This window comes from Cyclopterus lumpus, chromosome 18, assembly GCF_009769545.1.
Source record: "Cyclopterus lumpus isolate fCycLum1 chromosome 18, fCycLum1.pri, whole genome shotgun sequence".
Taxonomy (NCBI): Eukaryota; Metazoa; Chordata; class Actinopteri; order Perciformes; family Cyclopteridae; genus Cyclopterus; species Cyclopterus lumpus.
Window position 1 is genome coordinate 13,940,439 of NC_046983.1, and position 28,000 is coordinate 13,968,438.

Consider the following 28,000-nt stretch of genomic DNA (forward strand, 5'->3'; position numbering starts at 1 on the left):
TACAGGGAGGAGGAGTCATTAATGGAGGGGTTCTGTGGGGAGCTGCCTCAGGTCTCTGAGGAGACCAATGAGGAGCTCTGCAGGCCCATAAACTTACAAGAGCTGAAGGCCGCCTTGCAGGGCATGCAGGGACGGCGTGCTCCCGGCCTTGATGGCCTCACTGCCGAATTTTATAAAACCTTCTGGGATATATTTGCGAGGGACATCTTGGATGTTTTTAATGAGAGTCTGGCCTCTGGTTCCATGCCAATGTCCTGCCGGAGAGCAGTGATAAAAAAAGGAAACCTGCAGGACATCGGAAACTGGCATCCTGTGTCTCTGCTGTGTGTGGATTACAAGCTTCTGTCCAAAGTCTTCGCCTCCAGGCTGAGGGAAGCTATGGAGCAGGTCATCCATCGGGACCAGACCTATTGTGTACCCGGCAGGTCCATGGTAGACAATGTCTACCTCATTCGGGATGTTCTGGAGGTCTCCAGCTCGTTGGGTATTAACACTGGTCTGATTTCTCTAGATCAGGAAAAGGCTTTTGACCGCGTTGAACACAGCTTCCTCTGGAAAGTCCTGGGGAAGTTTGGGTTCAGCGCTGGCTTCATAGCTAAGATCAAGGTGTTGTACAATGAGGTTGAGAGTGTGCTGAAGATAAACGGCAGTCTGTGTGCTCCTTTTAGAGTGGGTAGAGGGGTCCGGCAGGGTTGTGCTCTGTCCGGGATGCTCTATGCACTCTCCCTGAAGCCCCTCCTCATCCATACGCTCTAGCCTGCAAGGACTGGTTTTACCTGGTTTTAGTGAGAAAATGATTTTATCGGCTTATGCCGACGATATTGTTGTTTTTATTAAGGACCAGAGGGATGCAGACCTTTTAACTAACATTGTAGAGGGTTTTAGCAGGACATCGGTAGCGAGGGTGAACTGGAAGAAAAGTGAGGCCCTCGCTGTCGGTGAATGGTGTGGCGGTCTCCCAGTCCTTCCCCAGAAACTAGTGTGGAGGAAGGACGGTTTTAAATATCTTGGGATATATCTCGGACAGGAAAATGTGGTCCAAAAGAATTGGGAGGGCGTCACAGAAAAGATTGAGGGAAAACTTTCCAAGTGGAAGTGGCTGCTCCCTCAGATGTATTTTAAAGGTAGAGCACTGGTTTTAAATAATCTTATAGCTTCCCAGCTGTGGCACCGCCTAACATGCTTAGACCCTACCTCAGGCTTTCTAGCCCACATACAAAAACATTTTTTTTTTGGGAGGGTCTACACTGGGTGCCACAAGGGGTGCTGTTTTTAGCCAGAGAGGAGGGGGGACAGGGCCTTGTCCACCTGGCCAGCCGGACAGCCACTTTTAGAATTCAGTTTGTTAAAAAATACCTGACTAGTCCGGAGTTTTTAGTGTGGCGAGATGTGGCCAGCTGCATCCTCAGACGTGCTAACAACCTGGGGCTGGATACTGCTCTGTTTTTAATGGATTCTAGCATTTTAAAGTTAAATGGGCTGCCTCCGTTTTATCAGGGTGTTTTTAAGTCGTGGGCCCTTTTTACTTGTGAAAGCCCACAGTCTAACTCTCTGTACTGGTTGCTGAGAGAACCGTTGATTCACAGGGCCAAGCTGGACATCAGCAGCAGTGTCACCCCTGGACTGACGGGGGCGCTGCTGAGGTCATGGACCCTGTGCCTACAGCAGCTAGTGGATGCTGTGGGGCCGACGCTGAGTGACCCCCCGGCCCTGGGCGCTCTGCTGGGTCTGCATTCCGTCCGGGTGGCGAGGAGGCTCCTGAAGCTATGGAGGCAGAGGCTGACCGGGAAGGAGAGGAGCCTCCTCATGGACTACAGCCAAGGACAAATCGAGCCGGACCTTGCACACCCTTTCCCCGAGATCTCCCTGAGCCCAGGGCTAGGGGAACTCACCGGCCCCCTGCTTGCTACGACGTGCCCGGAAGCCATGACGTTACACAGAGCGGACAAAAAGACTGTGTATTTTAATTGTGTCAAGAGCACAAACAGGTCCGGACTGTGCAACAGGCCTCCCACTGTGTGGTCAGAGAGACTGGGACAAGGCGGACCTGGCCCACAGTGGAGGATTTTATATAAACCTCCCCTCAAGAAACGAACGGCCGACCTCCAGTGGAGGATTTTACATGGTGCTGTCACCTGCAATGCTTTTATCTCCATTATTAATCTCACAGTCCTGAGCCGGTGCCCCTTCTGTGACCTTCGTGAGACTATTTACCATGTTTTTACTGAGTGCAAGAGACTTTCAGGTTTCTTCACTCTTTTAACATTGTTTTTTAGTCTTTTTAATGTGGTTTTTACTGAGAAAATTTTTATCATGGGAGCTGCCTACAAAAAAGCAGAAAAAGAAAAGTGGCAGCTCCTCAACTACCTTTTTGGGGAAGCCAAAATGGCCATTTATTTAACCCGTAAAAAGCGAGTGGAGAACAGGGAGGGGCAGGAGGCCAGGGCAGTGTGGCTCTGTAACATCAGAGCCAGACTCTGGCTGGAGTTCCGTTTTTATAAACACATTGGAGACTTGGATGCTTTTAAACAACGTTGGTGTTTTAAAGACCTTGTTTGTTCTGTGGTGGAAGAGGAGCTGGTGTTTGCGCAGTTTTTTATCAGATGATTTTAAAAAAAATGTTTTTTTTAAACAAGACCTGTGATTTAAAAAAAAACACATTGTAAAATTATTTGTGTGAATAAAGTGTTTTTCAAAAATAAAAATAAATCAAATCTCTCTCTCTGTGTCTCCCCCACTCTCCCCTCTTTCTTTTTCTCCCTCCCTCTCCCTCTCTCTCTCCCCCTCTCTGTCCTCCCTCTCTCCCTTTCTTTCACCATCTCTCTCTCTGTCCTCCCTCCCTCTCTGTCTCTCTTTTTATACCCCTCACTCTCTCCTTGTCTCTCTCGATCTCTATCTGTCTCTCTCCCCCCTTTCTTGGATTGTAATTCATCTCTTGGATTATTTAGATGATGCAGTTTTCCTTTCAATTTTTCCAATTATACATTTAAACAAGGATTTTCAGCAATTCAGATAAATGCCTTTGGGCTTCAACACTTTGCAGCAGGTAGTTTGCCTTTTCAGCTATTTTCATATATATTCGTCTATTCCGCTATTTTCAGATATATTCAGCTATTTTCAGCTACATTCAACTTTTTTCAGCTATATTCGGTTATTCCACTATTTTCAGATATATTCCGCTATTTTCATCTATATTCATCTATATTCCGCTATTTTCAGCGATATTCAGCTATTTTCATATATTTTCCAGCTATATTCAGCTATTTCTTCAAATATTTCACTTTAAGCTTCAGCTTTTTGCATTCCAACGCATTTTCAGCAGGAAATGCTCTTTCTAGTAGACCTTGATACGCTGTGTAGAGAATAAGCACACAAACATAATAATGTAATAGAGTTCGAAATACACTTTGTTATTTCTTATTTTCAATGTATTATATTTTATTTTTGTTTATTATTCAACAATCCTGTTGAGTGTGTGTGAATTTTATTTGTATTAGTTTTTTATTTAGCGTCATTTCTAAAATCTGTTTCCTGTGGAAACTGAGTTTCGCCTCTTTTGTGCCTCATGAGTTTCCGTAGCCCTGTCTCTCCCTCATAACGGTCCACACAGTTCTCATGAGGCTCGGCTAGATAGCGACTCTCCCCCACACAGTTCTCATGAGACTCAGCTAGATAGCAGGAGGCAGCTTGAAGGAGTGATTCCTGTTTTGACGGGTGGTTCCAGGAACCACCAACTGTCTGCACATCGTGTCAGATAAAGAACACCTGCTAACTGACTCCCCGAAACTGAGAGACTATGCCCCAGCTTCGCATATAAGATTGCACAACATACACACACACTGATCTGCTACGCCACCTGGAGGCCAGATGATCCGAGAGCCTAGAGGGTGGGACCACCCTGTGCTCCAATGAGGCCCTCAGGAAGTCTAAACCAAGAGCCGCCTCCAACAAATAGTCGACCAATCACAAATGCCCTTAAGGACTACTTAGCCTATGAGCGCACTCTGCTTAGCACCTTTTTTCGCTGTTCTCAGCTAGATTAGGTCCATGCATGTTTAACTGCTGGACATAATACTCCTGTTACAATTAAATAAATGTATATTGTTCACTACCACGACACTCTCAAATGTGTGAGTTGCTGTGAAAATGTTTCTTACCTAAAATGAGGCGGGGGTCCATTTGTAGAGTGTCACGTCCGTAAAAATCTGAGGATGACATTGCAAATTGTCAAGTAATTCTGCTATACAGAAAATATAAATGTTATTGGCAATGCATGTCTTAAAAGAAAAGTCTTTAACATCAATGCATACATTATTTGACCATATGATAGTGCTTCATCCAGATGCAGCTCATGGAGAGGCTTTGTGGGCTACGGATATTATGAACCCAGTCACGAGGGTGTTTGATATTTTGATGTTTGTGGGACTTCCACAACAGAAATAGTGGTAATTTATTCCATGGTAGATGGCATATTTCATGCCATAAATTAACCATTAACCCCGCCCCCTCTCTGTCGCGTCTACAATAACCATAAATAGTCCAGCGAGTAAAAACTCACGGGAGTAAAGCAGCGCGGAAAGTCACAACCCACACAGTCACACAGGCTGAACACAGCGTTAGCCGGAAAAACTGCCCAGACAGCTTTTTGTCCTTAATTTACAAGCTAAAGTTACCAACACGTTTATTTACTGTCATACAACACCACACAGCTCAGCTCAAACATGCATCTGAGTCCGAAGCAAGAGTCAGCAATACTCCGTAACATTGTGTTAGTTGAGCCCGGTAGCAATGGCAAAAAAATAGCAAAACATTGTCATTAATAATAATCTAACTACTAGACAAAGTACAAATAAACCCTGTTAGTTAATCAGCTATTGACATTTTAACTATTTCACAGGCAGGAACAGAGCAGCTTAGATTTCATTCAAGGCTAATGATGTTGGCCTAAGGCCCTAAGCTAATGTACGCTAGTTAGCTTCGTCCAACTAGCAGACTAACAAATTAGCATAACGGTGGCCTGACCTGGACAGCAAAAGCTATGATTGGCCTGATCCGGACGAAACCGATGTGACGCAGTTTCCGGTCTTTTTCCCGGCATTTTTCTTCGGCGATCGCTATTAAAGTGTAAGTGGAATTATTTTATACATATCAAAGAATCTACGTGTCAAATTTCATTAAGATATAGGGACTTTTACATGTCTAAATAATACAGGAAAGTTACGTTGATAAGAGAAAGCAGTAAGAACACTCGGGCGACAATCTTTACTCTTAAAAAGTATTTCTGTATTTTCATCGTACTGCTAATATGAGCTAGCATATGAATCCATTTTGTCGCTAGCTTTACACTAGCCAATGAAAATATGCCATCATGTGTGACGTAGACTGTTGTCGAGGGGAGAGAGGGGGCTGGCAGAAATGTATGACGGATGAAAAAATAATAATAATGTTGTGTCAGCGGGAAAAATTAACACATATTCGCAGCACTATAAGGGAGGCAGCTGTTTGTTTAAAGCTCTGAAAACAAAGGCAGACATAATAACATGTTTTTCCTTGTTTTTCATAAGCCAGGCTACATCAAGTATATTCATGCAAAAATGATCTTACTATTAAATTATGCAAATAATGTTGGTGTCTGTGTGTTTGAGAGTGAGAAAGACTCTCTGTACATTTGTTGAAAGTCAGCAGTGGCTCTTATGATTAGAAATGTTGTCTGTGTAGATAAACCTCCAATATGATACAGTGCTAGGTTATATATAAAGTTCATAAAATGTAATATTGTTGAGTACATTTCTCTCTTGTGTAGTTCATGTTCCTGCCTGAAAAGACAGAAAGAAGGAAGAGAAGAGGCAGAAACAAGGAGAAAGGCAGAAGAAGCAGAAAAGAGTAGAAAGAAGCAGAAAAGAAAGATAGGAAGAAGGAGAAAAGAAAGGTAGGTAATGTGTGTCTGTGTGAGTGTTTTCCTTTACATGAGGACCAAGAAAAGAAAGATATATAAAACCTGTAAATCTGCAATAGTTTAAGGTAAATATATATACATATATGTATATGCATGTGGTAAATATGCATGTGTCTATACATGGTGAACTGGCAATTTATAGAATTAATCAACCTTATTAAGACATTTAAAACTAATTTTGAATTTCATTTCTGACTGCCAAAATTAATGTTTTTTTTGAAGATGCCAAACATCCGGCAAATCCAGAAGATGGAGAGGAAGACAAGGAAGGTGTCCCAGGAGGCCATGATGCAGGCCCTACAGGAGGTGAAAGCAGGCAGGCTCACTCTACGACAGGCAGCCCAGCAGTTTGGGGTCCTGAAGTCCAGCCTGAGTGACCGAGTCAGTGGAAGGGTGTCCTCTGACTGTGTCCTGGGTCAGAGGACACTCCTCACCCCTGAAGATGAGGATTCCCTGGTGGAGTAGTGCTTGTACTCTGCCAGATATGGGTTTCCACTGATGAAGCCTCAGGTACTGTTTATAATCAGCGCCATCAGGCAGCACCCAGGACCGTGCTTGGCCAGACGTGGTGGATTAACTTCCGGGAGCGGCACCACCATCACCTTACCGCTCGGACCCCAGACATCATTGACCGTGGGAGGGCATCCTGTGCCAAGAGGGGGCCAATAGAGGAGTACTTTAGGCTCCTCACCACCACCCTGGTGGAGCACGGGTTGAGGGAGAAACCCCGTCAAATATACAACTGCGACGAGACGGGGTTAGCTGGACTCCTCCAGAAGGAAGGTCATCGTGCCCCGGGGGACTAAACATGCTTACAGGCAGGCCCAGGGAACCAGGGACCACATCACCGTCCTGGCCTGCCTCAACGCGGCTGGGGAGGATGTCCCCCCTATCATCATCTACAAGGGGGGATATCCAGGGGGCCCCTATAACAAAGAAGGGGTTCCCAATGCCCTCTACGGGAAGTCGCCAGCAGGGTATATTGACAGTGAGCTGTTTAGGAAGTGGTTTGTCGGGCACTTCTTGAAGTTTTCTATGAAGGAGCGCCCGCTACTGCTCTTAATGGATGGACATCAGTCCCACCTGGATCCAGAGCTGGTCCGGGTGGCACAGAGGGAGGGGGTCATTCTTTTGTGCCTGCCACCACATCGACTCACATCCTTCAGCCTTTGGATGGGAGTTTCTTTGGACCCTTGAAGGCAGATTTCTCTGGTGTTACAGGAGATCTGTCGGCAGTGAGCCACTCCTTCTTGGTTTCTAAGAAGGAGTTTTCAAGGGTCCTAAGAGACTCCTACCAGAGGGTGAAGGATCGGAGAGTGGTGGTGGCTGGGTTCAGGAGGTGTGGCCTCTACCCTCTGGACCCAATGGCCATTGTCTGGGCTGCGGCGTGTGCCCTCCTCACCTCCTCCGCCAACCCCATCAGCATCTTCCTGGGCTGGGCCTGATGTTGCCCTTCCCTCTCAACATCCCCTTTCCCCAGCCCCTTTTCCCCATCTTTTGCTACGGGTGATGTTATGAACCCAGACACGAGGGCGTTAGATGTTCCGACGTTTATGGGATGTCCACAACAAGTATAAAGCAGAACTAGTGGTTATTTCGACCGTGGTGAATGGCGGAAATTTGAACTGTTTTTACGGAGATAAGCCACGCCCCCTTTCGCGTCTAATGCGCCTGTGCATTGACTTTGCATGGGATCTCGACTGGGTTCAGATCAGTCTCAAAAATTGCAAATGCACACAGAGACTTACAAATGCGCACAGAACAATTTACAAATATGTTTGATTTACAAATGCACACAGAAGGATTTACAAATGCAAACACAAAGATTTACAAATGCACACAGAACAATTTACAAATATGTTTGATTTACAAATGCACACAGAAGGATTTACAAATCAATTAGACTCACAAATGCACGCAGAACGATGTGTCTGTGTTTTCTTATTTGTCAATCGCACTGCATTTGTTTGTGGATTGCTTCACATGTGTGTGGATTCATGAGACTCCCCTGCCGTGGCTAGATCCGCAAATGCGTTTTTTTCAACATAGACCCATTTGTAGCCAATCAGATGTCGCCCTCATTTTTAGCCAATCACATCAGCGAATCTCCCCCTCCCCTCCCCACGGGGCTGCCAGCGTTACAGTTGCGCAATTTGGAGAGGGATGCACAATTAATGTACACCCCCCCACCCCCATTGTTGTAAACCATGACAACAAGGAAGTTGTTGTAAGTCATTGAAACTTCGGTTTAATCTTCTAAATCTAGTAGAAAATCTTGGCGCGGCACGAATGACGCGAATAGAGCGAAGCAAAAAGTTTGCCCGCTGTCATTCAGACTTAGTCGGTGAAAGTCACCGAGCTGTGTGAGCCCACGGGTGATGTTATGTATAAATATATATATATATATATATGATATTAATGTTATGAACCCAAACACGAGGTCATTAGATGCTCCGACGTTTGTGGGACGTCGGAACAACAAGTATAAAGCAGAAATAGTGGATGACGGAAGTTATAACTGTTTCCATGGAGTAAAGCCACGCCCCTCTAAGGCACAAATAAAGCGAATGACGCTCATGTGATTGGTTGAAAATGAGGGCGTTATCTGATTGGCTACAGATAGGTCTGTTTAAAAAAAAAAAAACGCATTTGCGGATCTAGCCACGGCAGGGGAGTCTCACAAATCCACACACACATGGGAAGCAATCCATAAACAAATGCAGTGCGATTGACAAATAAATAAACACAGACACGTTGTTCTGCGTGCATTTGTGAGTCTAATTTATTTGTAAATCCTTCTGTGTGCATTTGTAAATCAAACATATTTGTAAATTGTTCTGTGCACATTTGTAAGTCTCTCTGTGTGCATTTGCAATTATTGAGACTGATCTGACCCCATACTTGACGCGCGTTTGGTCTGAACGCAGCACAACTTGTCGGGCGACGAAACTAAAAAAGCGTTGCGAATATTCGCATCGCGTTTGGTGTGAACGCACCATTACAGTGAGGCATCCGCCTGTTGTCCGCAGTTAATCCGCAGTTTGTCTTGCGTCATCTGGAGGCACATGGACAAACTGAGTCTGACAGTAGGGCGGATCTGCCGACCTGAGGGCGGATCCGCCTCGGAGTCGGCTGCTATCTGGGAAACTACAACCCAGTCCAGTTTCAAGAGCAAAGGACGAATGACTGTTTTCTGCTGGGCCTTTGTGAATGACGTGAATACCAGCAATCTCAAACAGCTTTTGAGTTTTCCTAAATGCTGTTGCGAAGTTGCATATGTGATTAAACAAATGTTCAAGGCAACTAAAATACACAACACTTTGTCTCGTCTCACTGACCATCCCAAGAGCACTGCGCGCATGGGAGTCAACTACTGCATATTGTCCCCGTTGACCAATGATTGCACATGTACTGCCACTCAATGTCAGAAAGCATGTGTCATATTGCATGCACATCTTTTTCAATCCCTTTCTTAGAGTGGTGTGCACACCTTCCTCAATAAGCTCCCTCTCAACCACATCAACATCTCCATGGACGTAGTCACCATATTTAAACTGTTTTTTGTGTCCATCAATTACAGACTCTTTGGGAAACACACAGCAGCTTGGATTTGCCACTGGTGGACTTGCTGTCATGCAAACAAGAATACAACTTGTCACCTAAAACTACAACCGTATCCAGATTGTGGGACTGCCACGAAAACTCGCTGTCGGTTGTATGTTTTGCCATGCTGACCAAACTTACTGACATACACTGGCATCCTCCATATGTAAACCGAGGGTCTCTCTGATGAAACATTCCTCTGACAGATCGTACATGACATTCAACAGTGTCAGATTGGCCATCCTCAAGCTCAGCCGCAACTTCAATGTCACTATCACTCTCTGTAAGCACATCTGCACTCTCCATGTCAGAATCAACTTCCCCTGCTTTCACAGAAATGCTACAAATGTTATACCACTCTGCTTCTGAAGACTCCTTTTAGATTATGGATGTGATGAATCAGGTCCTCAATGGAACTGTTGAAGACAGCCACAGGCGTGCCAATATCAGATGGCAACCCAGACGCATAACGTGGCCCACAATCAACGGTCACTGAAAGCTTTTTGTGATCAATAATGGCACTAACTTGACCGTGCATGTTCAACAAGCAGATGCCATCTCGCTTCAAGTGTTCTCTCAGCATCTTGGACAATACAGTTGTTCTCCGAAGTCATCAAAACATCTGCGTGTTGCCTTACCAATCCCAACTTTCCAGTTCCCGCCAAACACACTGTGCTGTTCAATCAAGGTACACTTTGCTTTGCTGCACTTTTCTTGCGTTCCTCTGCTACAAATGCATTCAACTTGGCCCCTTCTACGCGTATGTCTTCCACATCTGACCCTCGCCATGTACACACAGGAGTGATGACATGCTTAATTGCAGCCACAACAACAGTTCAATGTTCGGGCTACAGAAGCGCTCATTCACACACACACGTGCTTGGGATTGCACCACCTCTTGTTCACATACACAGCAGGGTTAACCCTAACCCTGTGTATCCCGCCACCTCTCCTCTTACCACTCTGTATAGCGTCTCTGTCCGCCTGAACAGTCCTGAAGCCAGGCACCGACGCACTGTGATCCGGAAAGTCTGCGTGCAGCCATGTCTCCATGAAACACATGAGGCCACACGTATGGAAGTCCCTCTCAGTCTTAACCAGCACGCCGAGCTCGTCCGTCTTATTCGCCAAAGACCCATTATATTTCCTCACCTTAGCTCTCCGCTTGTCACCTGACCTGCAGCCCCGAGCTCTTCTCTGCAGCTCCTCCGGGATTTCAGGCCTGGTGCTGGACAAAAGCCAGGGTTTACTCAACGCAATCAGCTGATCGCATGAATAGACAATGGCCATTGTGTGTGGCTCCCAGTTACAACCAGAAAAGTAACAGAAAAGCCACAGAAAAAATTGAAAAAAAGGTTATGGTCCGTTTTCCGACCGTAATTTAAACTAAACGTGAAAGAAAAAAGCTGGCACGGCGCAATCTTGCATTCCAAGAGAGAAAGAGTTGCTCATGCATTTTTTGTGATATTGCTCGTGGTAATGGCACAATCAATGCATACTTTTTTTTTTGGAACCACTGTACTAGCCTGTGCTGTTCAGATTTATCTTTTGATCTAAAGCGTTTGGTTTCGATGGAAGCACAGCAGGTGGTAAATCAGTAGGCTGACGAGTGATACAAATGCATTATGCCAATAAATTGTGTGTGCATAACATTGTATGACCTTAAGTAACCCAGTCCATGTATATTTTTTCAGAAGGAGTACAATCAAATATGGAGAGAATGTGCATGCCACACAAAAGAAAAGGCCAGGTTTGGTTCCACAATGTGGCATCATGCCACTACGTTTCTTACAATCTAAAGTTGTGTTTTACTTATTGAAAATATCATATTACAATAAAAGTTATTTTACTTTGACTAGAGTAATTATTATTGCAACATAAACACAAATTAGAAGTGTGAATGATGGCCTGTTGGGGATACGGGCAGATGTCAGACTTTTCACACCTCCAAGAACTGCAAACTCATTACCACTGTCTGCATTTTGGCACCTCCTCAACCAGGGAGCTCATTATTTTCATAGGTTGGAGAGACTGACTCATAGGGCAAACAAATTAATGACCCGTCAGTAAAAAAAAATACATAACAGAAGGAAATATTGACAAGCCAACCTATCTTTAGTTTTGTTTATTCTGAGCAGCCCTTTTGTTTTAACTTATCATACTCAACATTAGTTAAGAAATTGTGTGTATACATATGCATTTATGCATATGTATACATTGTGACCTCTGTGAGATATCGGCCACTGCCTATTTAACTATTTAATTTCATCCTCCAAAGTATCAAAAATATACGGAACAAGTGAGGGTCAAGCTAATGCTTGTGAAAGCCTCATGCTCGCAGGACCGCATTTGAGCGCATGCACGGAGCAAAAATAATCCCATGTAAGGATATACTGTTCTATGCGGTCATATCACATGCATGCGCCTGGTTCTTATGTGATTGTGTGTGAGACTAGTTTCAAGTACATCTTTTTAATATGCACAACTATAACAACGCAGTTGTTGGCAATGACATTTTTGAATCGCAGGCCCCCTTCAACATTAAGGATTACAATTTAGATTAAATATGAAAAGAAGTTTATACAAATAAAAGAATTGTAGTGAACTGAACTTTGAGCTAGCTCTAGTGAATGGTGAACTTGCACATTGTTGGGTTCTACTGCCACCATCACCACCATTTAACTGAAAACTCCAATGAGTCTTTGGTCATGAATGTATAAAGAGGAGTCATAAAGCAGATTGTTTTTTCCAGGACAAACCTTTTAATCACCCTCATATATGCTATGATGATTTAACATTATGTCCCAACATTTTTTTTAATTCTGTGATGAAGCCTGACCGTAGTGGCTTTGAAAAATGGTAGGAAGCAGTAACAAGATATTTTGTAGAAAACCATAGGTGTTTATTTACATAACAGCTCTGCTACACGTGAACCAAACAATACAAACAAAAAGTTTAACTGAACTGAATAGAGGTAACCTAGATTAACGTCACACACACACAGCAATGTTCCTGTCTTTCCCCTGTAACAGTCAAAGGCATCAGGTTAAATACAGCCTCCAATCAGCAGGAGTAATCTACTTTGCATCATGAGTGCAGGTAAAATTCATTCCCTCCCTTAAATATGCTTAGCCACAACAGCTATCCCTTCAAATGTTAACTTTAGGTAAAACACTTTTAAATATTATTGCATCAAACCTAAATCAATACCTATACCTAATCTAACCCCATGATGTCACAGCTGACACCATTTAGTGTATAAATAGAGGACATGGTTGGACGCCTCCTCTGGCCTCTAAAACACATGGTATGTATGGTAAGTATAAAGAAAGATCATTAGCTAATGGGATGCCGCACTGAATCAGCAAAGAAATATGGGAACAAGTGATGCATTCTCACGCACTCTGTCACAAATTCACTAATAGCCCAATCAAGTTCTAACAGTTTCCTACTAGGCTGTAACAATGGATATATTAGATGTAATTCATCACTTTTATTATCTTAAAATACATCCATTGGCTGTGTGCTTTAAAGCCTTTTCAGTGCATTTATTAACATCTCAAACAACCAGCTATCGTAGCTATTCAGGGTGACATTAACACATAATTGGGCCGCAGGAAATTCAAGATTCAATGAATTAAAGTTTAACAATATTTAATGGCAAAGATAATACTCATATAGCGTTCACGGCCATGGGGCCAGAAAGGAAAAACTCTCCACAGATGGACTGCTGCTCCCAGGGAGCGCCAGCCCGGGGCTGTCTCGAGCTCTCCAGTCCAGTAGAACCATGTTCCCCAGCACAAATGCTTGGTTGTTAGTATGGTCATGCAAATGAATTCACACCTAAATGTTAGTTCTATTGGCCAGTTCAAAGAATGCCGCAGTTCTGTTCGCTAAACTAATTAATAAACTGGCGGGGTCAAAGTGCACACATCCGGTCAGGGACCGGAAGTTCCCCGTCAGAATAAAACCTATTATCCTGCCTTCAGAATAAAAGCAACACAACAATTTTCAATCAGCATCCCTTTTAACTATTGTCTAAACAATAAAACATTCATTCTCATGCATCATACAATTAATTATTACATTTGTCATTAACAAACAGAATAATAAAACAGTGATCCTCTCTTATGTTTCATAATACATTCCTCCAGAATATTCCTCATAATATCCCAAATTAATTAGCATAACTTTCTTTATGTATTAATTTAAAACAAACTTTCTTATCTACATGTGCAAGTATATATAAAATCCACTACAACTCAACACAATGCTCACAACTTCAACACTTTTTCAATTTTGATTAAGAATGATCTAAATACCTTAAAGATGAATAGTTATCAAAATGTCGAGTTCTCACCAATAAACCTTGACGTAAACCCGAATACACACCCACTTTTATAAAAAGTGGCTGTAACATCATCCAATCGTGCCATAAATAATCATGCATGATGCTGGTCCAGTCCTGAGCACATTTACATGAAGACACTTTTGAATTTGTCATAGGAATACCTACTGGGAAAAGAAAATTACTTTAATTATTTAGACAACAGATTCTGTGGCTCCATTGGATAAGGGTCTGCTTTTTAAGCACCTTGCCCAGGTTTGAGACCCAGGCAGGACTAATTTTTTTTGCATCACTTTTCTTTACATTTAATTTACCTGACGTGGTCTAGATTTCACGTAGAGAAACATGAATGTATATGTTCACATTGTCACAGCGCCACCTACAGGCTACACTGTACTTCCTGGAATCTGCCCCAAACTTGCGCCACCTACTGGCCAAAGCAAATCAGCCTAAAATGCCTCGGATTCACATGTAATTTACATGACGTGGTCTGAACTTTACGTAGAGACACATGATACATGTATATGTTCACATTGTCACAGCGCCACCTATTGGCTCCTCTGGACTTCCTCATATCTGCCCCAAACTTGCCATGCTTGATAAGTCACGCCCTGAGGATAAATATATATTTTTTATAGATTAAAAAACGTATGACTGGTAAGGCGAATGTTCTCGGCCGAGCAGGCCGGCGTCTCCTTCTTTTCACTGTGCACAGACCAGGGCCCCTCTTTTTGATGTGGATAACTTTAACTCCTACATTAGCCACTGAGACAGTATGCCCAACCGTATTGAATATGTTAACGTCTGAGTAAATCAAGGACACAGCCTGAAGAATGGAGCAGGATGAGAGGACGCACTCACGAATGTGGTGCACTGTGTGAGGATTGAAAGAAATATACCCTTTTATTTAACCATGTGGGGAAATTCTTCTCTGCCTTTTACCCATCCTTAGTTATTAAGGAGGGCTGCAGTGAAGCACCCGGGGAGCAACTGGGGGTACGGTGTCTTGCTCAAGGACACTTCAACATGCAACTATGGGGAGAGCGGGGATGGAACCTTGTGGTCAAGGGACGACCACTCATCCTCATGAGCTACTGTTGTTTATGCGACGGGGGTTGGGTTGACTAACAACAGAACAAGGTCTTGTCCAATCGATGAACTGGAAGAGGATGAAGGGGGCCTGACTTTAAGCTTACAAGGCTGAGTGTCACGGATTGAAGACCAAGCATGATGGACAAAACGGAGGTAGCAAGAAATAATCCTTTACTGAACTTGCAACAGGAACAGAATATTTCCAGGAACAAGAAACGAACAATAACACGCTGAAAACTTGGTTTGAAAACACAAGAGCAAGTGCAAGTGAGGGGACCTAAGTAGTGAGTGACTAACGAGGGAATGGGCTGCAGGTGAGATGGGCGTGAGAACCAGGTGAAGGGAATGAAGGATGATCAGGTGTGAATGACCAGGTCTGAAATGACAAGAGAGTTAGTAACCAGACAGACCAAATGAAAACAACTATTAAAAGAAAGAAGGTATGGAGCTGAACTGTTACACTGAGAGATTCTGAAAATCGGCACATCTTTTTGCCAACTGCCAGGCCAATCTACGCCGGTCTGCACGGGGGCTTGCACTGGATCTTTGTCCAATGGGATATATTTTATGTTGTGATTCAATTTGTAATTGTGTTTGCTATACTTTTTATATACATAGTATTATTGTAACTAGAACCATTAATTTGCCTAAATGTCCTCACATTAAGGAATTAGGTTTTTGTTTTTTTATGGTCATTAAAACCACTTTTGTTTATCCATTCGTGGCCCGTGAGTCATTCTCCATGGGTTACATTAATTGTTTCTCTCCGCCTCCACTAGACTTCAGTCGGGGAATGTAACAATTAGTGGCTCGTCCTAACTTGATGGACCAGGTTTTGCTTTCTGTAGTGAAGTTAGCTTTGCTACTGACTTGTTAGTGGGGCATTGGTTACAGTAAGTCATTACGGAGCGTCTCATTTCTGCAAACATGGCAAGTTGATTAACAGACTTAATCCATGACCCAGAATTCAGATCAGGAAGGCAGGATAGTGGGTTTTATTGTGAAGGGGAACTTCCTGTCCTTAACCAGAAGTGTGAGCTTTGACCTCGCCAGCTTATCAATTGGCTTAGCAAACAGAACTGCGGCATCCTTTGAACTGACCAATAGAACTAACCTTTAGGTTTGAATTCATTTGCATGACCAGACTAACGACGGAGCATTTGTTCTGGGGAGACATGGTTCTACTGGTCTGGAGACTCGAGACAGCCCCGGTCTGTTGCTCCTTGGGAGCTGCAGTCCGTCTGTGGAGAGTTCCTCCTTTCTGGCCCCACGATCGTGAACGCTACATGAGTATTATCTTTGCCATTAAATATTGTTAAACTTTAACTCATTGAATCCTGAATTTCCTGCGGCCACGGGACCCGGAGCTTTGAACACAAATCTTACATACTGTACCGGCCACCAGGTCCATATTCAGAATTTATATCTGAATTTTCAGAGTGTTTATCAAGTTTAGTCCTTAAAACTGATAAGGTTATTATTGTAGGAGATTTTAATATTCATGTGGATATTGATAATGATACATACATACCCTCGACCTTGTTCTTGCATATGGCATTGACATTGAGCATTTGGAGGTCTTCCCACAGAATTTGGAGGTCTTCCCACAGAACCCTCTTCTGTCAGACCATTACCTCATAACTTTTGAGTTTATACTCCCGGAGTATACACCGTTAGTCAAAAGTTTCTACACCAGATGTCTAACTGACAGTGCTGTAGCTAAATTTAAAGAAGCGATTCCTTCTGCATTTGATTCAATACCACGTCTCAATGTGACGGAGAACTCCTGTGCTAACTTTAGTCCGTCCCAGATTGATCATCTTGTCAATAGTGCTACAGGCTCACTGAGAATGACACTAGACTTGATAGCCCAACTGAAGAAAAAGACAGTGAGGCAAAGGAGGTTTGCTCCCTGGTATAACCCTCAGACCAGCAAACTTCACGAAAGCTCGAAAGCATTTCCACCAATCTGGAAGAATCACGCCTAGTTTGGCGAGATAGTCTTTAAACATACAAAAAGGCTCTCCGTAATGCAACCTATTACTCATCAGTAATAGAGAAAAATAAGAACAACCACAGGTTTCTCTTTAGCACTGTAGCCAGGCTGACCGAGAGTCACAGCTCTGTGGAGCCGTGTATTCCTATAGACTTCATGAATGTAACAAGTCCTGTCACAGTCCCCGGGTTTCCACCCCCCAGCAGCAAGGAATGAGCACACGTTGTGTGATGTTTGGCAATATACTTTATTTTGATCCTGCTCTGCCGGTCCCATGCTCCATCTGCAACACACCTGATATAGGGGCAAGACACATTACCCCTGATTTAATGCAGGCTAATTAAGCCTCTTCCCGGCACCTGTTCCCTGAGCCACTCCCCCGCTCCCCCCCTGCAGCTGAGCCTAACCACGCCCCAGCCACCACATACCTCCACCGCCCAACTTAGGCCAGGGTGCTATCTGGCCTAATCTCCTCCCCCCTCCCCCCCCCCATGAGAGCGGGAGAGGAAGTCGGCCACGACCATCTGCGTCCCTGGCCTATGGATCACCTTGAAATTAAAAGGCTGTAAAGCCAGATACCACCGAGTGATCCGGCTGTTGGTATCTTTCATGCGGTGGAGCCATTGGAGTGGAGCGTGGTCCGACCAGAGGGTGAATGAGCGCCCCAGGAGGTAGTAGGGAGTCGACCGCCCACCGGATGGCCAGACACTTCTTCTCCACCGTGCTCTACCTGGCCTCCCTCTCTGAAAGCTTCCGGCTGATGTACAGGACCGGTCGGTCAACCCCCTCTACCTTCTGGGACAAAACGGCCACCAGCCCGCTGTTCGACGCATCAGTCTGCAGAGTAAAAGGGAGAGAAGTTAGGTGTGTGAAGGAGTGGTTCCCCACAGAGAGCTTGTTTTAACTTCTCAAACACCAACTGGCACTGCTCCGTCCACTGGACTGGATCTGAGGCACCTTTCTGGGTTAGGTCAGTCAAGGGGCTGGTCAGCTCTGCAACATTTTGAATGAAGCGCCTGTAGTAACCCGCCAGCCCCAAAAACTGCCTCACCTCTTTTTTTGTCTTGGGTGGGGGCAGGCGGCAATGGGGGCAGTCTTGTCCACCTGAGGGCGCACCTGCCCGGCGCCCAAGTGGTACCCCAGATACCGTACCTTCCTCCGTCCAACTGCACACTTCCCTGGGTTGGCAGTCAGCCCCGCCTGCCTCAGGTGCGGATGCAGCACCCGGTCCATGAGGCGTTGAAACAAAAGGAAGCGTGGTAAATTGGTATAAACCAAACTGAGTGGAGAAGGCCATTTTTTCCTTGGACTCTGGCGACAGAGGCATCTGCCAGTAGCCCTTGGTTAAATCCAGGGTCATAAAGAAACGCGCAGTGCCCAGTCGGTCCAGGAGTTCGTCGACCTGGGGCATTGGGTAAGCATCGAACCGTGACACATCATTCACCATGCGATAGTCCACGCAGAACCGTATAGATCCATCCTTCTTGACAACAAGAACAATGGGGCTACACCAGGCACTGTGGGACTCTTCTATTACCCCCATCTCCAGCATAGCAGCCAATTCCCTCTGAACCACTTTTCCTTTGTGCTCAGGTAACCTGTAGGGCCGTAACCGCACCGTCACGCCCGGAGGAGTCTCAATCTGGTGCATGATGAGGTTTGTGCGTCCTGGCAGGAGAGAGAACACGTCAGAAAACTGCTCTTGCAACTGTCCAATGTCTGTTCTCTGGGTCCCGGAGAGATGGTCTTGACAAAGGAGCGAGGCCGGATTGGTGGATTTTGGGACCTCAGGCACCAGCTCCTCTCTCTCAGATACCGTGGACACCAGAGAAAGAGACTCCGCCTCCCTCCATGCTTTCAGAAGGTTGAGGTGGTAGAGCTGTGTAGCTCCACCCCTGTCAGAACGCACAACCTCATAGTCAACATCCCCCACTTGCCGTGTGACCACAAAGGGCCCTTGCCACTTGGCGAGGAGTTTGGAGCTGGAAGGAAGCAATACAAGTACCTTCTCTCCCGGTGTGAATTGTCTCAGCCTGGCCCCTCTGTTGTACAGCAGTTGTTGACGCTCCTGGGCCTTAAGCAAATTCTTACGTGACATCCTACCCAGTGCGTGGAGCTTTGCTCGCAGGTCCAGGATGTGCTGGTGCTTGGCCCCTCCTCCCAGTTTTCCTTAATCAGGTCGAGCACCCACCGTGGAGTCCTGCCGAACAAAAGTTCAAAGGGAGAAAATCCCGTGGAGGCCTGGGAACCTCCTGCACTCCAAACAACAGAGAGTCAAGCCATTTATCCCAATTACGTTCATCGTCATTAATAAATGTACGGATCATGGACTTCAAAGTCTTATTCAGATGCTCCACCAGACCGTCTGTCTGTGGGTGGTACACACTGGTCCGAATAAACTTAACGCCCAGTAACCCGTAAAGTTCTCTGTGTTCTTCTTGACATGAACTGGGTGCCCTGGTCAGTCAGAATCTCTTTCGGGATTCCGACTCGGGAGATGACCTGAAACAGTGCCTGCACTCTTCGCAGAAATGTTGCGCAATGGCACTGCCTCCGGATATCGTGTGGCGTAATCCACCAGGACTAACAAAGCGATATCTGCGTGCACTCCGGTGAAATGGCCCGATGAGGTCCATAGCGATTCGCACGAACGGAACCTCCATTAATGGCAGAGGACGCAAAGGCGCCCTCGGAATGGCCGGGGGATTTACCAATTGACACTCCACACCAACGGCGCACAGTCCACCACGGAGAAGTCCACCCTTGAGTCTGAGACCATCCTCTCTCCCTCCCGTGTGGTAGTTGCGGTCACATGGGGAGTTGAGTCTCTTGTCCGAGAGGTCCAGTGCTCTCATCCGGACCCAGGCAACGGTCCCCCAAACCGTCTGTTTGTGCCTGACACTGTCCAATCACAAGTCTTACATTGGGGGCATTCCTCCAGGTTGGCCTGCCACCCTGGGTTCCACCGCACCCTCGCTTTCATAAGACAGCGGTTCTGGTGGCCATCCATGTCCCAGGACACCCAGGCCTTTGTTTCAGCCTGCTCAGTCTGTGCCTGCAGCAAGGCTTCCCACCAACCCCCGGCAGGCCAGTTGCGCCCTTTGCCTATTCCCCGCCACCCCTGGTCCCACATAGCAGTGGACTTCATCACTGGCCTACCCCCTTCGGAACGTAACACCACCATTCGAACAGTCGTGGACCGTTTTTCCAAGGTGGTCCACTTTATTCCCCTCCCCAAGTTGCCATCATCCACCGAGACTGCTAACCTCCTGGTCCTCCATGTCTTCCGACTCCACGGAATTCCCCAAGACATTGTGTCGGATCGAGTTACCTCAGTTTTCTTCTCAGGTCTGGAAAGCCTTCTGTCAAGCCCTAGGTACCACCGCCAGTCTCTCTTCAGGATAACGGACAGACGGAACGGGCGAACCAGGATTTGGAGACGGCATTGTGTTGCGTTACGGCTCGCCACCCGTCCTTCTGGTCCACACACTTGCCGTGGATTGAGTATGCCCATAACTCCCTGATCAGCTCCGCCACAGGCATGTCCCCCTTCATGGCCTCCTTGGGATACCAACCGCCCCTGTTTCCAGACCAGGAAGAGGAAGTAGCGGTGCCCTCTGTTCAAGCAGGTCTTCATAGGTGCCGGCGGATTTGGAAGGAGGTCCGGTCTGCGCTCCTCCGATCAGTCGCTCGCACCAGGCGCTTGGCCGACCAACGCCGAATCCCCGCCTATCGCCCTTGTCAGAAGGTGTGGCTCTCTTCAAGGGACTTTCCCCTTCAAATCGAGTCCCGTTCGCATTAAAGGTGCACCCAACCTTCCATGTCTCCCTACTCAAACCAGTGTCCTCCTGCTCCCCCCCCCCTGCTCCCCCCCCCCCCACCCCAGGTCGTTGATGGACACCAGGTCTTCACCGTTCGGCGTATCCTCGACGTCCGCCGTAGTCACTTGATTGTAGACTGTGCAGCATGGAGACGGAACCAGCAGGGGGCAGCTTTCAGGCAGTAGCCAAAGGTCGCGTTAGTGAAAACGGTGACTCCCGTTGGCCAGGTCGCATATCCAAGGGTCCCTGATGACTGTTTTAAACCCATGAAGGATTTTGTGTCCCTCACAGGAGAGGCAGAGGATCAGTGCCCAGTGTCGCAGTCCTTCTCCTTTCCAGCCTCCGGGCCACATGGACTACATTTGCATTGGAGCGATGGGCCAAAAGTATCACTTTTTCTGGGCTTCCTAACGGACGTAAAGAGCACCCTTAAAAATCATCCGGACCCGGCATCGGACTTCCCTCGCCGGCCGGAGATTTTCCAAAGTTTCATTGATTTCGGGTAGTCTCACGATCGAATCTGAATATGAATACCCTAAAGTTTGGGACCAATAGCTGCAAGTTAAGGGCACCAAAATAGGCCCAAAAGGTCAAGTTAGGCCTTAATTCCCTTATTTTTTGAAAACATTGTGCAAAAATTGCTATAATCTGCTAAATATTAGTCTCTTGGAAATCCAAATTATGCACAGACACTCAGTATAGGGCCTACAATGAGGTCAGGGGGTGAAATCCCCTCCAAGACACGAACAACAGTTAATTGGCTGTCAGAAATCCAGGACTAGAAGAGGGTGTACGGCTTAACAAATCTGAGACCCGGTTTGTTCTGAACATGTCAGGGCTTAGCTTTCTCTTCTAGGTTGTACCTAATCCCAAATGGGGTCCAACCATATTGGCTATGACTCTGTAGCCCTTAGCATCTCTGCATGGGAGTGACCCAGATTCACTCCTTCAAAGATCCATAACTCCTCAGAAAAAGGCCCAAACTGCTTGAAACTCAATGGGAACATTGCCCTGGATGACCTGAATGAGATCATATAAGCACAAGTTTTCAGACCCTCTAGAAAGCTATCTGCTGTTAGCAGCAGGCTAGCTAGCTAAAACCAACTTATCCTTGATGTCCACCACGTTTCATTTTGAGTAAAAATAAGGAAATTCCAGGTTATTCAAGGACTTTGAGATTTGAGGAAAGTAAGGCTATGGGAATTATCGGTGACCCAAATGGTACATTTGGACCTCAACGTCCCTTAAGTTCCCAAATTGCCCCATGTTAATGTATTGGAGAAGACCCCGGTGACCGAAACGGCAAAAACGAGGCCACAGTGTTACGAAAGTGGACACTTCAGAACAACAGCCTATGCAAAAATGGGGGACGATTGGGCTAATTCCCTTACCTGGCTGTGCCATCCACATGCGCATCAACATAGAAAACTAGAAAAGGCTGCTTCTTATTGCACTCGTTAGTGCTTTCACCAACCACGGCAAAACACTTTGCTAAGGAAATCATGAGTGGACAGTCACTGGGAAGAACCCAGTAATCAGCTTGGTCTGCACAAACATGGTGGAGCGGTGCAGGACCGAAACCTATTCCAATCCCCCTCAACACTGCACTCACATCACAAGCAGACTTGGCACAAGGGAAGAGGGCCGGTAAGGCAGCACTGGGACACTGTCTACAGGGGCGTCGTTAGGCCTTTTTTAGGGTGGCTTTAGCCCCCCCAAAATGTTCCTCAGCCCCCCCCCCCCCCGAAAGAATAATTTGGCATTATTGGCTTTAAAAGTTTTTTTTGTGTTTTTTTTTGTGATGTCATTAAATGAAACTATTGTTTCTCACATAGACACATAACTCTAACATGCTACATATGTGCGTGCGATCTGGTTTGTACATTTTGTCCCCCTTCAAATTACAATCCAATAGCCTATCATCATACTTCATGATATATAATCCCCGGGAACTAGGCTGCTGCACTGACTTTCTCACTCTGCCAAGTAACGTCTCTCGTCAACGACAGACAGAAGTTTAGCTCAAAGTAAATGATGCATGGAGTGAACCTGTAAGTCCAGGTAGTTACAGAATGTGGCTGTCTGTAGTTGTTAATGATTGTTACCTGCTTACATTCAGGTTTACCTGTAAATCCAGGTTACAGAATGGCTGTCGGTAGTTGTTAACGAGTGGTACCTGCTTACATTTAGCTTTACTTGAGGCAAATGAACGGGAAGTTAGAAACTGTCTCCATTGAGCGAGAATGTGAACGAGTGAATTTGAAATACAAGAAATAACTATCGACATCTCTCTATTCTTTGCATTAATATATATTATATTTTCCCATTGAATGGTATAATTGGCACTGAACTAGTTCATCTTAATCTCAATGAGTCAAACAATGTAATAATATATCAATATATTCTGTCTCTTGTGTTATCTCATATACTGAATGCAAGCAAAACTACAGAGCAAAATCACAGTCTTTCTGATTGGTTCAATCTATGAACTGTCGGAAACAATGGATATCAGGGGCCCAAAGAAAAATGTGCATGCACACATTCACAAAAGTTACCCACCCCTTGGGGCTTAGCCCCCCCTTTCTTTGAATCCTACAAACAACCCTGCTGTCTACCAGATAGTTATTCCTGTTGTTTGTCGGCAGCTGGTGCTAGCATTAGCGAACATCACTGGTCTGGTCATCTAGGTGCCACCAAGACATATCATCAGATTCTGAAGCATTTCTTTTGGCCAGGAATGAAAGCTGATGTGATGAACTTCTTTAAAACGTGTAGCACATGCCAAGTGGTGGGAAACCTGGTGATCCAGTTTTTGCTTACCGTGATGCGTGTTTCCAGTCGTTTTCCTGAGGCCATCCACTTGCAAAAAATCACTGCACCGGCCATCACTAAGGCAATGATTAATTCTTTGCCACCTTCAAACTACCAAGTGTTGTTCAGACTGATCAGGGGATAACTTTTCTCTGAAAGGCCTTTAAACAGACTTTGCAGTCCTTGGGTGTTTCTCACTCTGTGTCTAGCGCTTACCATTCAGAGTCACAAGGTGCACTTGAGCAGTGGCATCAGACTCTGAAGTCCATGCTAAGAACGTACTGTTTTGACACTGGGAAAGACTGGGATGGGTGTGTGATTAGGTTATCTTTGCTATTCATGATGCAAAGCAAGAATCCCTGGTGTTTGGTCACAAAGTGCGTGGCCCATTAAAGGTGTTCAAGGACAAGTTACTGTCTGGGTCTTCGCCCACGACTGATGTGCGCCCTGTCGGGAGCGTTTGCAGCATGTGGTCATGTTGGCGAGGGAGGCCCTTTCTTCACTGAAAAAAATGTTGTGTTGAATTTACTAAATTTTTTCTAGGTAAGTTTTTGCACACAATTTTATCTAAATCCAGACATATTTTTTAAGTAAATTGTACTAATTATTTTCAACTAATTTCAGCCTAATTTTATTTAGAATTTCTGCTCAACTATTTTGAGTAGAGTTAACTCAAATTTATTAAGTAATTCAAACTAAACCCATGTTCAGTTTACTCAAATTTATTAAGTAATTCCAACTAAATGTTGTGTTCAGTTTACTCAAATGGATTAGGTATCTGTAACCATTTATTTTGTTTACACGCAAATCAGTTTATGGTTTAAATTTGTACATAATAAAATTGAGTTTCATTAAATTAAATACTATGAGCCATTCTTAGTATACTCTTTTATTCAAATAAAGCAAACAGCATGTTAATACAACTCATACTTAATCTCACTGAAACACAATGTAATAGCACCATCCACTTAAACACAGTGTAGCATAAAAAACGTCTTACAGTGCCTTTCATAGCAAAAAATAATTTAAAAAACATACCAATGGAAGTATTCCTACATGTAATTCACATACCAATCAGCCTTTACTCTACTATGAATGAACTATGACAATGAAAACATCAGAACAGATCTGTGGAGCAATTGGGAAACTAACTTTCCACACATTGTTACATGAAACAAACAGCAAGAAATGACATATTTCCACATTCTTTTCCACAACTGGATGTAAACAAATATATAACCGAGACTGTCACATCAATAAATATGTATGTGTACAGATTGTAAAGCCCTCTGATGCAAATTCGTAATTTGTGATATTGGGTTATATAAAATAGATTGAATAAATGAAACAAACATAACAAACATATTTTCAGTGTGCCACATCGTTTCCCCAGTTTGATGTTTGACGTGTATGTGGGCTCTAGTTCATCTCCGGTGACTGTGTTCACCAATCATAATCCGCTTGTCTTTCTGGCCCAGATGTACAACCACAACCAGCAGTTGATGTGCAGGGTTTCAACATCGACATAAAACAGTAGGGGGCAGACAATGTGGCGGCTGATGCTCTTGTCCCATGGGTGAGAGAGTTTTTCTTTTGTGTGTGTGTGTGTAGGTAGATGCCTATAGGGTGTGTTAATGGGGGTTTGTTGTCGCCAAACGGTGGTTTGGGTCTTATGGGAGGGGTCGCTGCGCTCTCGCTCTCTCGCGCTCCACCCCCAGGATCTATGCAGGTAGCGCCTGTGATCCTGCCTGCAGATGAGCCTACAGCTGAGGTCAATTGGCTGATTAGAGCTGCAGGTGATAAGAGACGACCCTGTGATCCATAGCAGATCACAAACTGTGTGTCGCTGCTGTTGCTGCTCCAGCGTGGTTGCTAGTGTGTTATTGTTGTGTTTATTTTTATTGTGTTTATTTTTATTGTATTATTCTTAAATTTTTATTGTATTATTCTTAAATCTTTTTTTATTTTTCAATGTAACATTTAAGTTTGATTCACCTTTTTAAAGTGTTGTGCTAAGTAGAAAGTATGTACTTATCCTGCTTGAATTCAGTTTACAGTATAGTCCTCGTTGTATTTACAAGATTTGGTACTATGCCACGTTTTCTACCTCAGCCAATGTTTTACTGATTTGTCAAATTATTTTATGAACAAATTGAAAATGCACATAAAGGTACCTTGTGATGTCTGGTGTAATGTTACCCGACTGTAAAACATTTGTATCCAAGACCGGTAGAGAGGGGCTCCATTTATAATGATAATGATGAATGTATTCTCATGTCAACAAATAGATTTCCCTTATCTCCTGTAGGGCCATATAGTGACCAGAACTACATTACAATGAACTAGAGTTTAACTTGGCTGACTGGTACACTTAGCTAAAATTAGCATTGATTTTAAATAAAGAAATGTATTAACCTTATCATTCTTGCCTCTTTCCAAACAGATGGAGCCAGTGCTCTGCTATGAGTCCAGAAACAGATCATGTCTGAAGACCATCTATCCTTTGCCCACACGAATCACTGTCTACACAATTCTAGGAGTCACTGTCATTCTAACAGTGTGTGGAAACCTTTTGGTCACAGTTTCAATTGCCTATTTTAAGCAGCTCCATACTCCAACCAATTACTTGATTGCCTCTCTGGCTACGTCCGACTTTCTTTTAGGGCTTTTAGTCATGTTCCCCAGTATGGTTCAAAGTGTAGAGACCTGCTGGTATTTTGGTGACATCTTCTGTAAAATCTACATGAGTTCTGATGTCATGTTGTGTACAACATCAATTCTAAATTTGTTATTTATATCACTTGACCGCCACTATGCTGTTTGCCAACCTCTACTATACAGAAGAAAAATGTCTATAAATGTTGTGTTGATCATGATTGTGCTCAGTTGGAGTATTTCAGCTCTCATTGGCTTTGGAATAATTTTTCTCAAGGTGAATCTTTGGGGGATTGAGGAATTATATAACCTTATTGTGTGTGAAGGGCAATGTATTTTGTTTCAGAGTCAACTGTCAAGTACAGTCACATCAGTACTCTCCTTTTATATTCCAGCAATAATAATGCTTGGCGTTTACCTTAAGATTTTCATTGTGGCACATAGACAATTGCGCAGCATACAGAACTCAAGCTGTATGAGGGCAGAAAGAATATCAAATGCAAGCCAGACAAAAGCCACTAAAACACTTGCTATCATAATGGGGGCATTTCTTTCTTTTTGGACTCCTTTTTTTGTCTGTAACATAATTGATCCGTTTATCATACCACCAGCATTGTATAAAATATTTGGATGGTTGGGCTACTTAAATTCTACTGTGAATCCTTTAATATATGCATTCTTTTATAGTTGGTTCAGGAAGGCACTTCGATTATTAACTTCAGGTAATATATTTAAAGCTGACATATCAGAAACAACCCTTTTCACAGAATAAATTGAAGCACAGCACTTACAAGTTTCATGATATTTTCTTTAAAAAGTGATGCGTTTATCTTTACAGCCTCAAAGCTAAATTTCCATATGTTATGGTCCCAAAATAATAAATATTTTTTTTAGGATGGGCAGAGGCCCGAAAACACAAATTTCATTAATTTTCCTCAAAGTGTCTCAGAACACAAATATGCCTCAGAGGGCTTTACAATCTGTACATATTTCAAGTGTCTCAATATTTTTCAGAAACAACTCTCCCAACAACCCTTTAACGGGGAGAAAAGGGGGAAGAAACCTGAGAGAGCAACAGAAGAGGATCAGATGTGCAATAGATGTCATGTGTACAGAATATAATTCTTATTGACACATTCAATGCACATGCCAAAGTATTCATATGAGTAGAAGGCATTATGAAAAAGTTACAACTACCAATAATAATAGAAAATTCCGCAGTAAATCTTGCCACTGCCGTAAGACGTTGCAATATACTATATACACCAATATTACCAGTAGTAAGATGTGTTATTGAGGTACATTTCTATATTTATGATGGAAGTCTTTAACTTGAGAGCAGCTACTGCTTCATAGACACAGGTCACTGGTTACCATGGGGCACCAGGGTGAAGAGGCAGACTAGATCTTAAGACTGGGAGGGGATTTTCAACAAAACCATCTGCTTCCAAGGCAAAATAAAAATTATAAAATATTATTAACCGAGAGGAAAGACTCAGCCAAACGCATTGATATACTTTTTGTTTGTGGATGTCTGTATATAACACTCACACACTACCTGCCTGCCTGCGTGCGTGCGTGTGTGTGTGTCACTGGTTGCACTGGTGAGAGCACCTTGGGGGGGAGGCAGACTGATTAAGGTGAGAGTAGACTGTGAATTTCAACAAGAAAACCTGTCAAACTCCTGCTTTTTAACAAAGAAATGTAGCACCCCAACT

General features: G+C 44.4%; 1 protein-coding gene across 1 annotated transcript; it reads left to right on the forward strand.

Annotated features, from left to right (window-relative positions):
- Positions 1-20,003: 20,003 nt before the first annotated feature.
- LOC117748162 (trace amine-associated receptor 1-like) lies at positions 20,004-27,054 on the forward strand. The gene is made up of 6 exons (XM_034557797.1): positions 20,004-20,371; positions 20,524-20,743; positions 21,108-21,202; positions 25,021-25,138; positions 26,071-26,359; positions 26,432-27,054. The coding sequence occupies exons 1-6, from the start codon at positions 20,004-20,006 to the stop codon at positions 27,052-27,054; spliced, it is 1,713 nt and encodes a 570-aa protein (XP_034413688.1).
- Positions 27,055-28,000: the final 946 nt, after the last annotated feature.

Bases quoted from the DNA above. Each gene is read 5' to 3' on its own strand.
- LOC117748162 (XM_034557797.1), top strand. From the start codon at position 20,004: ATGTCCCAGGACACCCAGGCCTTTGTTTCAGCCTGCTCAGTCTGTGCC. The intron at 20,372-20,523 runs GTACCACCGCCA...CTCCCTGATCAG, and splicing joins AGCCTTCTGTCAAGCCCTAG to CTCCGCCACAGGCATGTCCC. The intron at 21,203-25,020 runs GTATCACTTTTT...TCGTTTCCCCAG, and splicing joins ATTGGAGCGATGGGCCAAAA to TTTGATGTTTGACGTGTATG.